The sequence below is a fragment of the Amblyomma maculatum genome, chromosome 6, assembly GCF_055883805.1.
Source record: "Amblyomma maculatum isolate TAMU_Amacu chromosome 6, ASM5588380v1, whole genome shotgun sequence".
NCBI lineage: Eukaryota > Metazoa > Arthropoda > Arachnida > Ixodida > Ixodidae > Amblyomma > Amblyomma maculatum.
In genome coordinates this window covers 85867123-85885325 of record NC_139349.1, presented here as the reverse complement: position 1 = coordinate 85885325, position 18203 = coordinate 85867123, and the positions used below count along the sequence as shown (strand labels likewise).

The following is an 18203-nucleotide window of genomic DNA, read 5'->3' as shown; positions in this document are numbered from 1 at the left end:
CGGGGCCCGGGCACCATTAGGCGGGGCCCGAGAAAGCGGATAAGTGAAGAAAAGAAAAAGAATAATAGAAAACAGAAACGGGAACCGCTTCAGTGTCGTTGAGGTGGAATGCGTTGCAGCGCCTTCCTTGCTTCCGCGTGCGTCTCCCAGTGGAAAGGGTAGCAGTACACCTTTGGGAGCAAGCAGCCTTGTATACGTGTTACAGACGCGCATTCCGAACTTGACATATAATTTGTTACGGTTTCTGGTTTGCAGCTGTGGGCGAGTTTTAGCGTTCAGAAATTCGTGATGAAAAAAAAAAAAAAAAAAAAAAAAACATTCGCTTTGTTTGAACTGGAATCTGGATTGCATATCCAAGAAATTCGGACTTCGAGCGACAAAGCGCTTCGGCCCGTGGCGCAAGCCTCTTGCGGTGTTGCTGTTGTTGCCGGGATGGGAAGAACTGCAGGCTTGCTCGTAGACAGCAGTTTTCGAAGTAGTTTTTTGGTTTGGCAATGCATCTATAACAAGCTTAGTTTCTTTGCTAACTGGAAAATACTAGTACGTTTCCGGACGACAGTGTACTCAAGTATGGAACGTTATTTAGAGGCTAATGTTCTAAAAACAGCACAGCAGCCGGAGTTACTTCCCGGTGGTGGCACCGGACAGGAACAGACGCAGTTAAATTTTCCAGCATTATTTCCTCATTCCGCAGTCAGCTTATATAAGCTATAATTAGTTAACCAATGGAGAGCGCTTTTAAAAATAAAGTATGCTGCGCCATTTTGAAATCGATATTTATTTAAAACGTCAGGAGGTCTGTGTGTTGTGACGGCGGACATACCTTGCACATCTGTTCTCTCTTGGTCAGCTTTCTCATGTAATCCGACATATTGCTGCTTTCACTTGTTGGATCGGTATAATGCACTGTTTCAAAAACTGTCTAAACAGTTCTGATATGTAAGGCGGTTCTCAAACGCACGCTAAATGCTTCCGGCCGTCGGATGGATGGGTGGCTTCGATGTGCGCGAGCGCCGCCCCCTGTGTTTGTGGAAAATCCGTTGCTCTGTGTTGCAAGTCGATCGTTGATTGACTCTTTTGGCGAGGCTGCGAATATTTGGTGGTCACGTGCGCGGGAATGAAACTATAGTTAGCTCAGCGCGTTTGCCGCGATCGAAAGCTTGTGGCCTTTCTCCATGTGACCACCTTACTCGTTTTTTTTTTTTTTTTTTTTTTTTTTTTTTTATTGCTAAAGCAATACTACTCGCACTTTCAAGCCTTCGCGTGACCCGGCCGCAGTTACGTCGTACCCACGTGACGCTGTGACGTCACACCCCACGTGACACACGGGCTGGCAGGAGCTGCCGACTTGGGTCTCTCGTTTCGCATGGGACGGTTATGTCAGAATCAGCCTGCTAGGACCCTGGCATTCAGCATTCACGTTATCCCTGTAGGCCACTAAGGCACGTTCATATGGATTGGTTAAAGCGGTGCTTTATGGTGGGCTGAGGAAGAACGCTCGGTCCCCCGCAGCTAATGCTTTCGCTCAATATTTGGTTCAGCAGCGTTGAACCCTTGTAATTATGTCTTTCCTGGCTATTTATGCATAATGAATTTCCTAACCTACAGCCGTCCTGAACTAGCGGGCGCTAACGCGCTATAAGCAAGATGCCGGCGTACGACAGTGCCAGCCCAGGCTTCCCGTGCATAATCGGTCCAGATTGGCACGATTGCGGGACAACGCTACGGCGCGTTCTTGCACCGCCGTTGCGGGTCTGTTGGGCCGTCTCTTGCGTTCTCGCGCCATTTTCCCACCACGCCCCTCTGTTTTTTTTTTTGTTTTTTTTTCGCACGTGCGTCAGTGTGCAGCCGTCTCGTCGCGCCCTATGAATACGCTAATTGTGCGCTGCGAAGATTCACGGCCTCTGTTTTTCGCACGTGCGTCAGTGTGAAAAGCCGTCTCATCGCGCCCTTCGAATACGCTAATTGTGCGCTGCGGAGGTTCACGGCCTTTTACTGCCCTGCCTAGTTGGTGCTTTGACCAAGCGGTAATGACAAAATCCAATCATTGTAATCCTGATCAGCAGGCAGAAGAATTAAATGAGCGCGCTGAATGTGGTGCTTGAGTTTCTGGAACAAGCGAGACACGCCGGAGCCTATATATAGTCCATTACATCAATTCACGCTTGTGCTGTTTCGAGCGGCACCTTCTGATGTTCCGCATCATTCCAGTGCTGTGGAAGCAAAGTTGTGGCTGGCAGGAGTGAGGATTTTTTGCACTTGCCTTTCGGCACCGTCACACCGCCGACATGTAAAGTGCAGGCTCGACACTAAAGAAAAATACGGATGAATGAAAAAGCCCTCTGCCGGCTGTGCTGCCATCCTCATTTGCCTACCGTTCTGTTGGATGTACGAGGAGCGCTATAGAAAATGAGTACACGAACCGAAAAAAGGAGAGGAGGGTGGGGAGGGGGATGAGTTAACGTGCCTGGTGTGCTAATGTAGGGGACCTGCTTTTCGTTAATGGCATATGCATCCCCTCTTCCTAATCCCTCCCCCCTTTCTTTTCTAGCGTCCAGGCAGCAGCAGCAGTAGAGACGACGTGTGCGGTCACTGTCCGCTTCCCGCATTCGCGCTTCAAACCTTCTACGCGCCCTTTCCTCTCCGCCCTTCCTGTTACCCGCGCTTTGTCTTGGCTCGCTGACAGGCCTCTTCGGACCTCGAGTCGGCGCCCCGCGGCGTCCTCGTCACGGGGGCCGAACGGGCGGCGTTAATCAGCCCCCCCCCCCCCCTGAACGGCACGCACGAATGCACGTACACATGCGCATACCCGAGGAAGCAACACTGGGCTTCCCCCTATCCATCAGGGCAACACGCCGGCGCTGTCGAGGGCGAAAACCGGTCGGCCATCTTTCGCCGGACGCGCTGCATGCGTCTGTTGTCCGCGCTCGCGCCTAATGGCTCGCCCACAGCGCCGCTGTTGCTGCTGCTGCTGCTTCGTCATCTTCGTTGTCGCTTCGTCTGCGACTGCGGTGACGCCCCTGTACTGTGGTCTCGTGGTCAACTCTTTTTCCACTTTGTAGTCCTCAAATAAGCCGCGGAAAATCCGTCGCGCAGTGCGGTAACGTCGCTGTGTTTTGTCCACGTCGGAGAAAGAAAAAAAAATCGCTCGGAAAATATTCGATCCGTCAGTGTTCCGGGGAAATGGCCACTCGCGGATCCACTGCGCCACTTTCTGTTGGCTCAAGCTAGTGTGTGTCAGTGGTCCGTGCGCACCCCGAGGCAGCGCCTCGGATGTCACTCTTTGACGGCTTGTTGATTCTGGGTTTCGGACAGTGGAATTGTGCGAGGAGAAGACGCAGGTTGCCCCTGCAGGATATAGGCAGGAAACAGGCCCGTCTCGGGAGCTTAGCTCTGGGGTCCTGGCCTGTACGGGACGCTTTTGCAGAGGCCAACGAGACGCACTCAGCCCCGCGAGGAAGATTGCTTTCTCCGCTTGGGTCATGTGGCAAACATTTTACTCCGAGCGAGGACGGAGTCGAGCAATCCAAGAGAAAGAAGCGGGGAAACGTACAAGGCTTGGGAAGCGGAATGCATGTCCGCATGTGCATGTGTCCGTTTACGTACATCGTTAGGTCACCGCTCGGGGGGCTCAGTATAACGGCTTCCTTTTTATAGGCTCAAGTGTTCTTAATGCGAGATGGCAGATAAGCTAGAATCAAGTGTGGTTTCACGCTAACTGCCTCGTGCATGATGTGCGAGTTTCCAAATTGAAGGCCTTGGTAAGCAGATGCTGTGCAGTGCGCAATTGCTCGCGTTAATTTGAGTCTAGAATCCTGCAAGGGTACTTAGGTCTTAGCTTCATATTTCTGGGAAGATCGAGGCTTCTCAATGGACACGTGGCAAACACATATCGTTGTTTTCTTTTCTTTCTTTCTTTCTTTCTTTCTTTCTTTCTTTCTTTCTTTCTTTCTTTCTTTCTTTCTTTCTTTCTTTCTTTCTTTCTTTCTTTCTTTCTTTCCTTCCGTCCCCCTTTTTTTCTCTCTCTCTCTCTCTTTCTTTTTTCTTTCTTTCTCTTTCTTCCTTTCTTTCCTTTTTATCCCTCCGTTCCCCACGTGTGTAGGCGAATCCTACTTAACCCGCCTGCTTTTCCGTTATTCACGTTTCTTCTCGGTACGTAGACTACTGCACCTGTAGGCTCACAGGGTCGTCCAGGAAACCGGTAGTGGCTTCTCTAGGTGCAGAGAAGCGTGGGATCGTTTTTTTTTCTTTTCCCCTCGTACGTTCTGGAAAGAGCAGGGCTGCTGACACGGTTCAGCAAGAGGAGGGGGAGGGGGGGGGGGGGGGTACTTCGCAGCGGGATGCTACGCCAATGGTCGATCCCCGCTCGATGGAAAGCTCATTGGTCCAAGTGAGCGCGCCGCTGATTAGCGGGGGAAAATCTTGTTCGGCGAAAATTCGGCCGTTGAACCCATCTCTCAACCTCTGAGAATTCTTCTCGAGCGCCGAGGGAAAGATTAATACAAACAAAAACTGAGGAAGTCAGGACGTGGCTATTCGCTGCTTGCCTTGACAGCTAGCGAAAAGCCTCAAGGCCCATTCACACTTGCGACTCGCGGAGGTCGCGCGACCGTTTTTTGGTCGAAAAGCGACTGTCGCAAATGGTCGCATAGGTCGAAAAGCGACAGTCGCGGGCCGTTCGGGCACTGCTCGATTTTCCAGTCGCGTGACTGATAGTCGCAAACCGGTAACCAATCAGCGACTCAGCTGAAGTGAGCATGGATTAGCTTTACTCTACGTTGTGAACACTCAAGATTGACAAGATGTGGAAAGCGACCCGCAGGTCGCATTCGCAAGTGTGAAAATCGGTCGCGCTGCGCGGCTCTCTGGTCGCATGCGACCGCCGGTCGCACGCCCTTCACGAGTCGCAAGTGTGAATAGATCTTTATTTGTCTCGGAAGCTACAAAATGCTTATCAGGGTGCGGGAGATTTGGACTGTGCGCCTTTCCAACTTCTGTGTCAAAAATTGCCGGCCGGAGGGTTAACTGTCATCGAACTTGAGGGAGGCTGTCCTCATACCGCTTCTTGGCACCTCACGTCGCGTAACACCTTTAATTTAATTGGAGAGTTTTAGAATAGGGGACGTTACCGGTTACGGGAATAGGGTAATTGTGCGGCGACAATGCGCACGCGAGGAGTGCTACGATGAATAGGCGAGGATTGAGGTATACAATCACTCTGGGCATGCGCACTTTCGCCCCGCTATTACCCTATTCCCCTAACCGATAGGGTCCCCCAATTCTAAAGCTCTCTAATGGTGACGCAGCGGTGAGAGGGCAGGACCACTGTGCTCAGAAATGCCAGATCGAATCCCGGCCTCGGCGGCCGCTTTTCGATAGAGGCGAAAAGCAAGGCACCCGTGTGCTGTGCGATGTCAGTGCATGTTAAAGAAGCCTAGGTGGTCGAAATCTCCAGAGCCCTCCACTAGGCGTCTCTCATAGCCTGATTCGCTTCGGGTCGGTAAACCCCACAAACCAAACCTTTAACTTAATGATTATCGCTGCCGCGTTACTCCCATTTGTGACGGCGATTCCAGCTGACAACCTCCCCATACCTCATTTCTGTTTCATTATCTCTTTATTGATTTTTTTTTTTTTTTGAGCGGGAAGATACATTTCAGCTGGGCTTCATATGTGACAGTATTGTTAGCGCGGCAAGCTGTCGCGACTCCTCTATTCGAACAGCGAGAACAAGGCTAAATTGATTGGTTGAATGGGGCGATGAATCAAACTAGCGTGGGAGCCATATCAAGCGGGTCGCTCGGTATAACGAGCGCGATGTAGCCGCGGCTCGACTGGAAGCTACCAAGCGATTGTTTCAGGGTTTCTTTCTTCCCCTTCCCTTTTTTTTCTTTTCTTTTCTTGCCGGCGTTCCGTTCTGGACCGTTACACCGGCCGGTCTCTCCATTAGAGAGGGCAGGCGCGTAAGCGCGGGGCGGACGTCCGGCCGGCTCAAAGCGAAGCCCGGTGCGCGTGCAACAGGGCTGGCTGGCCGAGCGTTCTCTTTGGTTTCGTTCAGCGCACACTAGCCTCAATAACGAACGGGTTGCACGCCATATTTATATACGCTTGCTCTCCTCCTTTCTTGTGTGTGTACTTACTATCCCGGTATGCCTCTTTTCTATGCGTGTACGCCGGCTGATGTGTACGTTGCACGCAACCGTGCCGGCGTGTGCATACGCCTACTGTGAAGGTCGCTTGCGAGCCCGCCTGTTAGGGGAACAAGAACCGCAGTTGGCTCGTGGTGCCGCGTAATTACATACTGTAACTATACAATATATGGGGTGGGCGTAGCCTTTTACGCGCATGCGCGTGCGTATACGCGCGAGGCGAACACGGCATGCACGCGAGAATGCTATAGGCTGTCCGCTCGGTTCGGGCAGAGAGCGGTTCACTGTTAGTTACCTACAGTTCTTTGCTAATCTTTTTTTTTTTTTTCGTTTCAGTCCGGCGAGTTGCTTTTTTTCATCCGCATATGTCGTAGTCTTAATTGCAGTAGACTGAATTGGTCTAAGGGAACATGCTCTGAGCCTGACATAGATACTTGCGGTCGAAAGTTTACGGAATATGCGTTAGTGAGAGAGAGAGAAAAAAAGTTATTTCATCATTCTATTTGCACTCATACTGAAATACATTCTAAAGCTGAATGGGCGGACTATACACTGTGACGTTAGGCTGCGAGCTGTGTGCCATTGATCGGAATGAATTAGATTTATATCGCCAGAGTTGCAGTGCATGTAAGCGTGTTGCGTGTCAGAGAGTGACGACGCGTCTGTGGCAGTCGTACGTAGGCTCCAAGGCAAGCTAACTGTCCCATATGTATATATATCGGCAGTTTCATTGACGTGTGCAAACTTTCGGTTTCGAATCATTTATCTTGAAGGTGCATTCGTTTGCGTGATCACTCTAAATAGCAATCGCTCGCTAACTCCACGGCAGGCGACGTAATTGAATCCCCAATGTACGCTCGCGTTTTTGCAGTCTGAGCGTCCCAGCATTTATTAAAAGGGCTCTCTTCGCTTATACTTCTCTACCTGTTTTCGTTTTACTTGCGCTTGCTTATCTCTCTCTCTCTCTCTCTCTTTTTTTTTTTTTTGTGCGATATATATATAATCTGCATGCGATGCACGTACAGAGAGCGTGGAAGTCGCTACATTGCAAAACTGTTTGCACAACTCCACCGCGCAGTACAGAATGAAATCGATGGAGCGTTGCCCTCGGGCCATTCTTCAATCGCCCCGGCGTTATACTCCCTTTTCTTTTTTTTTCTTTTTTTCTCCTGAAGGTTGCGTGTGCCAGTGTCGTTCGTTGTCGCCGTCGTCCTTCGCTCATCGATTCGCTTGACTCTGAAGGCAAATCTCGGGAGTCAGAAACGCACAAACAAGATTGAAACGCGATGTTTCCGCTAATATAATAGCGCTGCTTCTCCCTTCTTCTTCCGCCTGTGCCGTCTCGCGAGCATCCAATTAATATTGCGAAATGACGAGCTCGCTCGGCCAGAGACCCCACCGCGGCGTACACGTGTACCACGTGGGCTTCACTTTCGTTGCCTTCGCCGTCAGCGTTTCCCGCGCTTTTCGCTGAGCGTGCGCTTGTTTGGCGCTGCCCCGTGAGCGCGCTCTGCCATATCTGCAGACGCGTTTTTGAGCGCGTGGGCGCTCGCTGTACGTACATGTCTGTTTTTAGGTTTTACACTTCTTATATGTCGTCCAGGTAATTTAGATGCAGGGACTGGGTGAGGGTCGTGGCGCCTGACTCGTCTTTCCCGTTTCTGATGTGTGTTTTTGCGTGTTACATCCTTCCAAGTTAGCTAAACGGTCAATATGTGCTACGCGAGCTCAATGCGTTGTTAGCTTCTCGGTGCACATCATTAGCGAAAGGAGAAAGGGGAGGGGAGGGGGGGGGGTTGTTTATAGTAAGATTGTTTCGAACAAGGAGAATGAGCAGTACAAACTTTTCAACTTATAAATGGGCTCCCAGCCCCGCCGGGCCATGAAGGGGAAGTAAGAAAAACAGACAGAGGGGGGGAGAGAGATGGGGTTTTTGAACTTTTCATTCTTCAAGTGAAATTCATCCTGGTTCGAGGCTCAAACACTGGGCCACCTCCGGTCCACTGCATTCACTGCCACAAAAAGCAGGTCTCCTTTATAAATGCGCAGGTTTGGTGCTCAGATACGTTTCCATGGTTATTGTTCTTTAGTGAGCAATCGAGCACAGCCTGATAGACTCTGAACATCAAGAAAGAAGCATGGATCAGAAAAGAAATGAATGCATAATGGCATTCAACCGAAATAATTCGAATCACTTATGCATAGTGTAACCATCGGCCCTAATCCATATCGCGTATGATTGGATCAGGTTGCGGTGAGATTGAAAGATGCCTTTGGATTCCCCCCAATACACTCGTACCCCGCCGGGGTGGCGCAGTGGTTACGGCGCTCGACTACTGTTCCCAAGGACGCGGGATCGAATCCCGGCCTCGGCGGCAGCTTTTCGATGGAGGCGAAAAGCAAGGCGCCCGTGTGCTGTGCGATGTCAGTGCACGTTAAAGAACCCCAGGTGGTCGAAATTTCCGGAGTCCTCCACTACGGCGTCTCTCATAGCCTGAGTTGCTTTGGGACGTTAAACCCCACAAACCAACCAACCAACCAATACACTCGTGACCAGGATTGATTTAGGTATACCTCTTCAGCGGGGACTTTCTGGTCAACATAGTTGTATTGCGATTCGGTAAACTAGTCGTGGCTCCGTTCGAATCTTTACAGGTATAAAAGTGCGCTCGTGCGAATATGTAAATGCTGCGAGTGCTGCCGGGGATGCTTAAAACCGTCAATATCTTGCAGTATAGCACAACTCGGCAGCTGTCGGTGAATTGCAGAATGACCTCTTTTTAGTGACAAAGCTCTCGTATTGATATGTCTGTCGCCAAGAAAATGGAGCCTCAACCAGACTCTGTAATGGCATGGGTGGGTATGGGAAATTAGTTAACCAAACGAAGCTTAATGTTGGGGATGGGTCCGGAAGTTATGAATGGCATCGAGTCTTATAGTACATTATTGTATAGTACAGGACATGTAGTGTCATGAACCACCCGGAATTTGACCTTGAATGACATTGGCCGATCTTGAGCGTTTATGAGTCTAGCTGGGCTCGGTTGAGATTGACTTGGCCCATACCCGAAGTTCTCGACACTGCCATGGCCTACTCCATGAATTAAGACTTGGCCTACCTCTAAAATTGACTTTGCCCAATTCGAGAATTGACCCACGGCCGGAACCGACTTGTCTCCTCTTTCAAAATTTACTTGTCCCACCCTAAACCTTCAGCGGACCACACGAATAGGCCAATTCGAAAATTGAGTTGACCAATGTTCAAAACTGACTCGGCCCACCCCCAGATTAGACTTGTACACTTTTAAATTTCAGTGGCCCACGACAAAAATTATATCGGAAGTTCCTTCAATCTGTATGGACTGACGTGATTTGGATACTTTCGCACGATTTCACATTTGTTTGGAGTCAAACCGTCTCATTTTTTTTTTTTTTTTCGCTTTTGGAGGAGTAGTGACTGACGAAAAAAGAAAACTTTAATCTTCGTAATCTTGGCAGCACTATGCGCGCCTTTCATTTTGGTTAGAAATGCCTAAAAGGACGGAAGTTCTTTTTTTGTTTTTGTTTTTGTTCTTTGCCTGTAAATCGTAACCTCGTTAGACAGAGAAAGTCCATAACGTCTCTTGTCGTTCAGGCGAGCGATCTGCTGAGTGACTACAGTGTAATAGGTTGAAACGGGTGGCTTTCGCCTTCAGTGGCCACCCCGACGCTTCCCCAACCAGTTGTCACATGATTCCGACTCTCGGTGGTGGTTAAAATACTGCCCATGGTCTTCGTGCTGCGGAAAACAACCGTTTCGATCGGAACAGGCCCCCTACCCTCCTCCTCCTCTCTCTTTTTTCTTTTATTATTATTATTATTATTATTATTATTATTTTTATTTTATTTTTTATTTTTTTTCCGGTGGGGCCGTTGAATGCTGACTGAGGACTCTCTTCGGTGCCCACCTGAACTGTCCTTGTGGCGGTGCTGTTGTGGGCACTGTTCATTATGAAGTTATAGCTGTACGAAGTTCGCATTCACAGCGCCATTGAAAGACTTGGGCACTGAGGCTCCAGTGTTTACCGTTTTCTGTCGTTGCATTCCACTCCGCGGCAGCGCTTAAATTTGGGGCCGTACTTGCCACGGGCGATTCCTAACAGCCGGTGCTGCGGTGCCGAGCGGAGCAACTCTGTATGATCGCGACAGATGAATGCGCATGGGCACCTTGTATTGCTTAGCTGGCGCGCGACAAAGAGTGTGTGTGTGTGTGTGTGTGTGTGTGTGTGTGTGTGTGTGTGTGTGTGTGTGTGTGTGTGTGTGTGTGTGTGTGTGTGTGTGTGTGTGTGTGTGTGTGTGTGTGTGTGTGTGTGTGTGTGTGTGTGTGTTAGGGGATGTGTAAGCTCTTGGATGCTTTGGGTTATACTTTGAGGCAAAGGCTTTACAAGCTTCCTCCCGTCACATTGACCGGTGTCACTTTCTACGGTCGAGGCTACTTGCAGAGAGACGAAAAAAAAAAAAACGAAAATATGAGGATATCCTATTTTGCTTTCCTGATCGAAGTCTCAGTATCGTTTTCTGTTCTCTTTTCTTCTGTCCCAACAGCACCGCTGCGAAACCAGATTGCCCGCAGCGACAGCAGCGCCAACAACAACAGTGAGTTTTTCGACATTCTTCTTTTCTTTTTTCAGCGTCGCTCCCCTCTGCGGCGGTTATTCGGGAGCACTGCTGTGGACGCGCGCAAAGTGCGTCCCTCAATCTCTTGCATTCATGAAATCGGGTCTGCCAGACAAACGGTTGACAGAAAAAGCGAAACCCTTTTGAGGGAGGTAGCGCATGCATAGCTGGCGCCCTTGACGCCTGCTTGGATCCACAAGATGCTATTACGTCCTCGGCGGCCTCTCTGACTTGTTTTTTTGTTCGCTGTGGCGGCATTGGCGCGGTTCTGCGGGGCCGGTCGTCCCCCCGGTCGTCGGCACCGGGTTCGTCCGCTTGCTCCGTTTGCGCAAGGCCCACCCATCTCCGCCATCGTCGCGTTGTCGCCATGGCCATTATAAATGGTTGCCGACGCCGCGCTGTTGTGCTATGCGCCGCCGTCCAACCGAGGGCCTTGGTGAAAGGGGATTGCCATTTCTTCTCTGGCTCCATGTGTATCACTGGCGCGCGCCCCAAGTCGCATGTGCGTCATAGCACGATACCCACCAGGTCGTGGTTTTGTTGCTCGCGCGACGAAGCCGTGCCCCAGCGGAGTTACAGCGCGTGTTTGGAAATGTCTCCTTGTCCCAAGGACGTTCAAGGTTAGATCGGCGCGAGGACTCGGCTAGTCCTGGCGCGTGCATCTGTTGACGCGTGTCTTGCAATAACTTTTTGTCCCTACCACAGTCTGGGAGGCGGCTGTACAAACAGAACGCGTGACGCAATGTCATTTGTCCGCGTTTTGTGTAGTAATACGTGACTGTAGGAAGTTTTCTCTTAAGTTGAAAACTGTTTGTCTGCGCAAAATGATCAGAATAAGGGATAGTCTTATTTCGTATGCGCAGTTGGCTGCTGTTGAATTTAAGGTGATATATCTTTGAGCTTGGTTGGTTGGTTGGTTCATAGGAAAGGAAAGGCGCAGTATCTGTCACACTTCCTCTGTGGACACCTGAACCGCGGCGTAAGGGAAGGGATGAAGGTGGGAGTGAAGGTGGATAGAGAGAAGGGGGGGGGGGGGGCCGTAGTGGAGGGCTATGGAGTAATTTCGACCACCTGGGGATCTTTAACGTGCGCTGACATCGCACAGCACACGGACGCCACTTCGTTTCTCCTCCATCGAAACGCAGCCGGCAACTCCGGCACAGTGGTCGGGCGTCTTACCACTGCACCACCCCGGCGGGGCGATATCTTTGAGCTTCTTTTCGTGTTTTTGGCTTGCGAAGCTTCAGGCTCTGACTTCGGTAGCCGGGCTTAAAAAAAAAAAGAAAAAGAAAAAAACGCCGTTTTGTTTCTTACAGCCCTGCGGGCTTCGCATGGAACCACTTAGTTGGCACCGCGCAGGCTGGCTTTGACAGCGCATCATCTCCGTTAGTCGTGTAATTTTTTTTCCCCTAGACCGACGGTAGTGGCGCACAGATCGTGAAACAAAACTACCTAGAATCAAAATTTTTCTCCCGACGAGATGGAGTCAGTGTGGGCGCTTCCAGTGTCATGGCTGCCCCAACTGACTCCTGGTGGCGCGGTACTCTACTATTGCCTCACTGCACGCTCTCAGCCTCCCCCCTCCCCCCCCCCCCCCTCCTCCCCCCGCTTTCTTTTTTTCTTTTTTTCGACCTGGGAGGCGAAAGGGCTGGCCCGTTAGTGCGGCGGGCGCGCGCCTGTGCCGCGGCCCTTGGCTCGGCGGTGGCGCTCGTATGACGACACTGCATCGAGTCACCGCCGCTGCTGCTGTGCACCGCTGCTCCCCTCCCCCTCATCTCCTTCCTCCTTGCTTGCTGCAGTGCGTGGCCTCCCCTCTTCCCGGCGCTCTGCTAGACGGGGTTGTCGACCGCCGCGTGCCCAGGCACCGGGGCGCGCGCGCGTCATCGCTGCCGCTGCTGTTGTAGTGCTGCAGTGCAGCTGTGCGGGCCAGAAGGAAGCAAGGACGACACTGCGGGGATAATGGCCACTGCGGCCCCGGTCGCGGTGTGAAAGCCCCCAAATTCGTACTTTAGGAAGCCAGGTGTTGCGCGCTGGGAGGTTTTCACAGTGGTTCGGTGTTGTGCATCCGAATGATATTTTAGCTTCCAGTGAGCTTGTTTTCGCGGCTTAGGAATCGGTCGGAGGTTAACGTTGCTTGACCCCACCCGCCGCCTCCAATTCTTAAAGAAGAAATAGATTATATTTGCTCTCTTCGTATACGTTCCGGAATTCCCCACGTACTCCATGGCTGTAAAGCCCGTGACCAATTACTGTTTGTTCGTTAGCGTTTTGACAAATAAGGATTTATAGTCTTGCGGACTTAACATCCCGTAGCTACTCAGGCTATGAAGGATGCCGTAATGGAGCGCTCCGGGTAATTTATAACCCCCTGGGGTTCTTGAACCTGTGTGCACTCACGTCGCACAGTATACACGGCCGCCTCGCGTTCAGCCTCCATCGGAAACTGGCCGCCGCGGCTGGAATCGAACACAAGTGCCCCGGCTCGGCAGTTGGGGGTCGGGAGGGGGTTACGAGTCTGACTGCAGCCTGGGTTTACAGTTTTTGACTGTCCAATTTGAGCAGCTGATTTTGCTCATGGTTAGTTAGTTGCTTGTTGCTTAGTTTTATTTTCGATAAAAAGCAGGTTAGCGCAAAGCAAGACGGACACAAGAGAGGAGATCATTGCTTAGGTAATTACTGGATTACTGAATTAGTCGTCAATTACCAATAATTAATTCAATTAATCATTAATTAGTAGTCATTGATTGACATATATGGGCATATAGGACACGCATTCGCTCATACTATGGGGGTGCTCTGTGATTGGTCGAGATCTTTATGACGTCATCCCGCCTCGGCCAATCAGAACGCCCCAAAAGCGGGACACCTTTCGCCCACGGCAGCATGAGCCGTTAAAGGCTTTCGCCTTAATAAAAGGTCCGCTAGATAGCCGGAAAGCCGTTCGGGTCGCCGTAATGGACGGCGCGGGTGATAATTCTGGCCGCGTTTCGTACATTCTTAATCTGGTTCCACATACGTTCCATTTATAATTGGAACTTTAAAAAAGTTCCGCTTGTAAGTGGAACATTTTTCAAAGTTCCACTTTTAAACGGAACGTATGTGGAACCAGATTAAGAGTGTATGCAAATGGCGTGCATCGACCCCTTCTCGTCCCAGAACAAAAAAAAAAGTTCTTTTTTTTTTTTTTTTTTTTTTTTTTACTTTTTCGTTATGGGGACAGAATCGACGGCAGTGTCTGGCTGGGCGCCTGGAAGGCAGTTGCATGTACTCGCCGTTAACCTATACGCCGGCGCCATGTCTAGATTTCGGAATTAATATAGTCCAGTTTGGCACCAGTGGTGTGCGCAATGTTGTCAGTCAGGTTCGGCGTATACCTTGTCACATTTTCTCGAAACAGTGCGTCCGAAGCTTCTCTGGTGTGCGGAAACTAAACACATGCCCACTAGTCGCTGAGAATAGTCTTATATAAGCGGAGAACCGTTGGAACTATTGGCCGCAACGTTGCTAGAGTAGCCTTGCAGGCGCAGCAGAGGCGAAGATTCAGTATTTACTGCGTTCGATCGCGGCTGCTCAGCGCTAGTTTCGAAGCCCGGCCTTACTATTTTACGACCTCTAATACCGTAACACTCCACTCATCCAATAAATAATACAGCCAATACTGTAACAGTGTAGCGTTTTTGCAGCTTATTTGTACTTCACTGCACACCCTGTACACGTTCTGGACTGCGCAAGGTGTCCAAGCTAGCTAGTTCTCAAAGGATCCGCAGGCTGTCATTTTGGATGCATGTTTCTTCTCTCTCTCTCTCTCTCTCGAAACCTAATAGGCCGCGAATCCCTTTACTTTATGTAGGTCTCCTCAGCGGTATTCCTGGGTCGAAAATTGAGCTCTCTTCTGGTTCCTTTCAACATCGTTTTGTCCCTTCGCTCGTCTCCTTGGACGTCTGTGGAGTCGAGTGCCTTTGTTTGGGCTAAGCCCGCTTAATGGGGACCCTCCGGTATTGAGGAGGGGACGTGATGCGGTCTGCGCGGATTGGTTGAGTAATCGGCCGGGCGGGTTGAGCCACTGCCGCCGCCTCTTGCTGCAGGAGCAGCGGCGGCCCTGCGCGGCATGTGTCGGCGATTGTCCCGCCGCTCTCAACTGGATCGCGTCCAAGTTCGCGGGACTCTTTCAGTATCCATTGTGTGCGTGTGTGTCTTTGGAGTATCTGGCGGCTTCGCAACATCCGAACGTGTGTAGGCGGAGGCTGGGCCTTTCCCTCCAGGCCCGTCTTTCACGCTGTTGCTGCTGCAGCTTCCGAAGGCGCCCGCAAGCGACAGCGGGATGTTTTCTTTGCGGTCGCCTTTCCGTGCGAAAATGAAAGCGGTTGAGGGGCCCCTAAAAAAAAAAAAAAAAAAAAGGTGGGGGGAGGGGGGGGGGGGGGGGTATGGATGAAGTGGGACTGTCTTTGGCATTCAGCGTCTATTGCAGTTCTGGTTCAGTTCAGCCTGGCTACCCTAATTACTTGCACGGCAGTCCCTATAAGTGCTTAATCACCAAAAATAAAAAATTAAAAAAAAAAAAGAGCGGAGGGAAATGTCTTCCGATTTAGTGCGGCATAGTGGTCGACGGCAGGATGGCGCGATGTGCTTTGACGTTTTCCTTATCGGAGTCTGAGCACGGATCTCCGGATCTTAATTTGTCCTCTCTTCGACGCTGAAACCGCAGACATTCTTCTGCTAGTAGCAAGTAAAATATAATAGCTCTAGTTTGGTTCGCTTCTTTCGCGGGGTTCCTATACAAATGCCCGTTCATCGCTACGGTCTCAATAACGTCACTTATCTCGTCTTTTATTCGAATTGGACGGAAGCTGTGCTGAATACAAACCCCGTCCCTCTCGCCATGGTTTCGCGTTCACCGCTTGTCCGTATAGTGCCCTCTCATTGGCCTTCCCCTAACTAGGTGATTTGACTCGGCGAGTGTGGGTTCCCGCTCGCCTGCCTTTGCGATGCATCTTCTGTTGGGCCGCCAGTGGCGGTGACCGTCGCTGCTCGGCTCTGCACAGCCTTTGTTTGCCCGATGGCCGCCGTTCTTTTTGTCTTGCCCAGAGGCGCGCACAAAAGGGACCCCCGACCGCGCCTTTGTTGTTGTCCACAGGTACGGGGTGGTTGGTTGCGAGGACACAAAGCCTTCGAGCGCGCATGCGCGGTGGCTTCCCCTCGGCGTGGAACCGGAAACTGGTGAAAGCGACGGCCTGCGCGCGCGTGTGTGTGCGTAGTAGTGGTAAGCTGCCAGTATGGTCTGGTTGTGTACGTGAGGCGCTCATGCTTCGCTGCGCGGCCGCCCGTCGCTGCACGTGCTGTGAGTGCTGAAGGTGGACCTGACCCCGCGCGCCGGGGTCATCGGGAGGAAGTTCTCTGGGAACTGCGCAGACTCCGTGCAGCCAACGAGCTGTCACTGCACCGGAACAAACAAGCAAACAAAGAAACAAACAAACAAAAAATGCGCTAGAAATTGGTAAGCTTGGTACCGCGATACTGGGATGGAATTACAGAGCTGGCAACCGTGCAGGTTTGTTGCGTGCAAAACGTCAGATTAAAACGTCCGATGCACTTAGAGCCAGAACTTAAGTGTGCCCGGGATAGGTTGCCACGAGTGGCCACCCCCTTACAAATATGGCAAAGACTAACCTGGTCAGGTGGACCCTCAGGCTTCAAAGCAGACGCGATAGCGCCTTTAACGCCGCATTTTATTTCGTAAGCAATAGTACGACAACCAAAGCGAGACCTCGGGTGGCCGCAGCTACGCCGTGACGAGGCGTAGCTACGGTCTCATCATAAAAAAATCAGCCTGTCATGACATTTGAATTTACGCTACCCCTATGCCACCGGCAGGAGCTGCCTAATCGGGTTGCCCCTTTCATATGGGAGATTGATATCAGAATCAGCCTGCCAGAAACATTGGCAATCTCTTCACCCATAGGACACGCAGGCATGTCCATACGGTTTGGCTGAAGCGTGACTTTATATGTGTGCTGGTAACTTACGCTCTCGCGTCATAGCATTAAAGGATGAGCTTAAGTGTCTCCAATAATGTAGCACCTCACACTGATAAGGCGTGATAGGAGAATAATGTAGCTGGCAAAAGAAGCTTCCGCCGTTGCTTTCGCAATTCAACTAGGGTTAACCAGAGTAACCAGAGCTATACCACAACTATTTTTTTCCGCCATGTTTAGAACGGTGCCCATTTTTCCACCGACAGTTATGGTTTTTGGCGACGTCTTTTTTGGCAGTATAGGAGCCCGAGTACGCTTTCTCGTAATCTATTGAGGTCGGCGTGAGATTTTATCATCATCGGGACTATCTCGTGTTCGTTAAGCGATGATATCTTGTCTGTTCCCCTGGTCGCTGACATGAATCCCCTGAAAGACAGCCTCTTCACTGGGTTCTGTAGAATGGTATTTTTTCCGGGATCCTCAGCCTGCCGCTGCTCAGCGGATGTATGCATCGAGCGGGCACGTCATGCAATTGTGAGCGAGTGATGCACTCAAAAAGAAGAAAAAGTGTGTGTGTGTGTGTGTGTGTGTGTGTGTGTGTGTGTGTGTGTGTGTGTGTGTGTGTGTGTGTGTGTGTGTGTGTGTGTGTGTGTGTGTGTGTGTGTGGAGGGGGGGGGGTGTAATCTCTGGTTTACCTCTGAACATGAAGTTAATTTACTGCCGACAAGTTTCCTTAATTCAAAGAGCGACGCCACGAAAAAAATAACGGGAAATTCTTAAATAGATAGTGTGTAGTGAATTACGGAAGTAGCCGTTAAGTGCTGGAGTCTGGAGTTAACTAGTACGTCCGATATCAGGGACTAAACTACATTGACACGGGCGTAAATGTTACATTCTCTCAGGCGCAGAGTGAGACCACTATTATGGTTCCACAATTCCTCTAATGGCAATACGCAACTCACGTGTGGTTGCTCAAACTTGTTCCTGTTATTGTGTTTCATTTGGTTTGCAGTGAGTCCGCAGTGATAGAACTGATACAGTTTTGTAAGTTGAGCTGCTGGCAGCTGTTAACTACTAAACCATATTACATATTCGTTTCTTTTTTCTTTTGTCTTACGCGCAGTTGTTCGTATGGACGCACTATTATAGGCACAATTACTAGCGTTGAAAGCCTCGTATTCAAGATGCGGATAAAAAAAAAAAAAAAGAAACGCGGATCATTTATGAATTCAATGTTTGCTTCCCCCCTTTACGACACTTGCCGTGACTGGATTACGGAAGACTCCACCATAACGTTTTCTTTTTTTTTTTTACTTTGTGGCGCTGCTGCAGAAACAAGAACGAGTGGAGTACACGCACAAGTTCCTGCAGCTTACAGCTCTACTGCGGGGTTCTTAATAGTCGTCCTCGTAGTTTACTCCGCGCC

General features: G+C 50.5%; 1 protein-coding gene across 1 annotated transcript in view; it reads left to right on the top strand.

Annotated features, from left to right (window-relative positions):
* bbx (bobby sox) overlaps positions 1-18203 on the top strand; it is a 249484-nt gene that overhangs the window by 79872 nt on the left and 151409 nt on the right. Inside the window, exon 2 of the mRNA XM_084607079.1 lies at positions 10734-10784. Coding sequence (XP_084463205.1) covers positions 10734-10784 — 51 coding nt within the window. The remainder of the gene's footprint in view (positions 1-10733; positions 10785-18203) is intronic.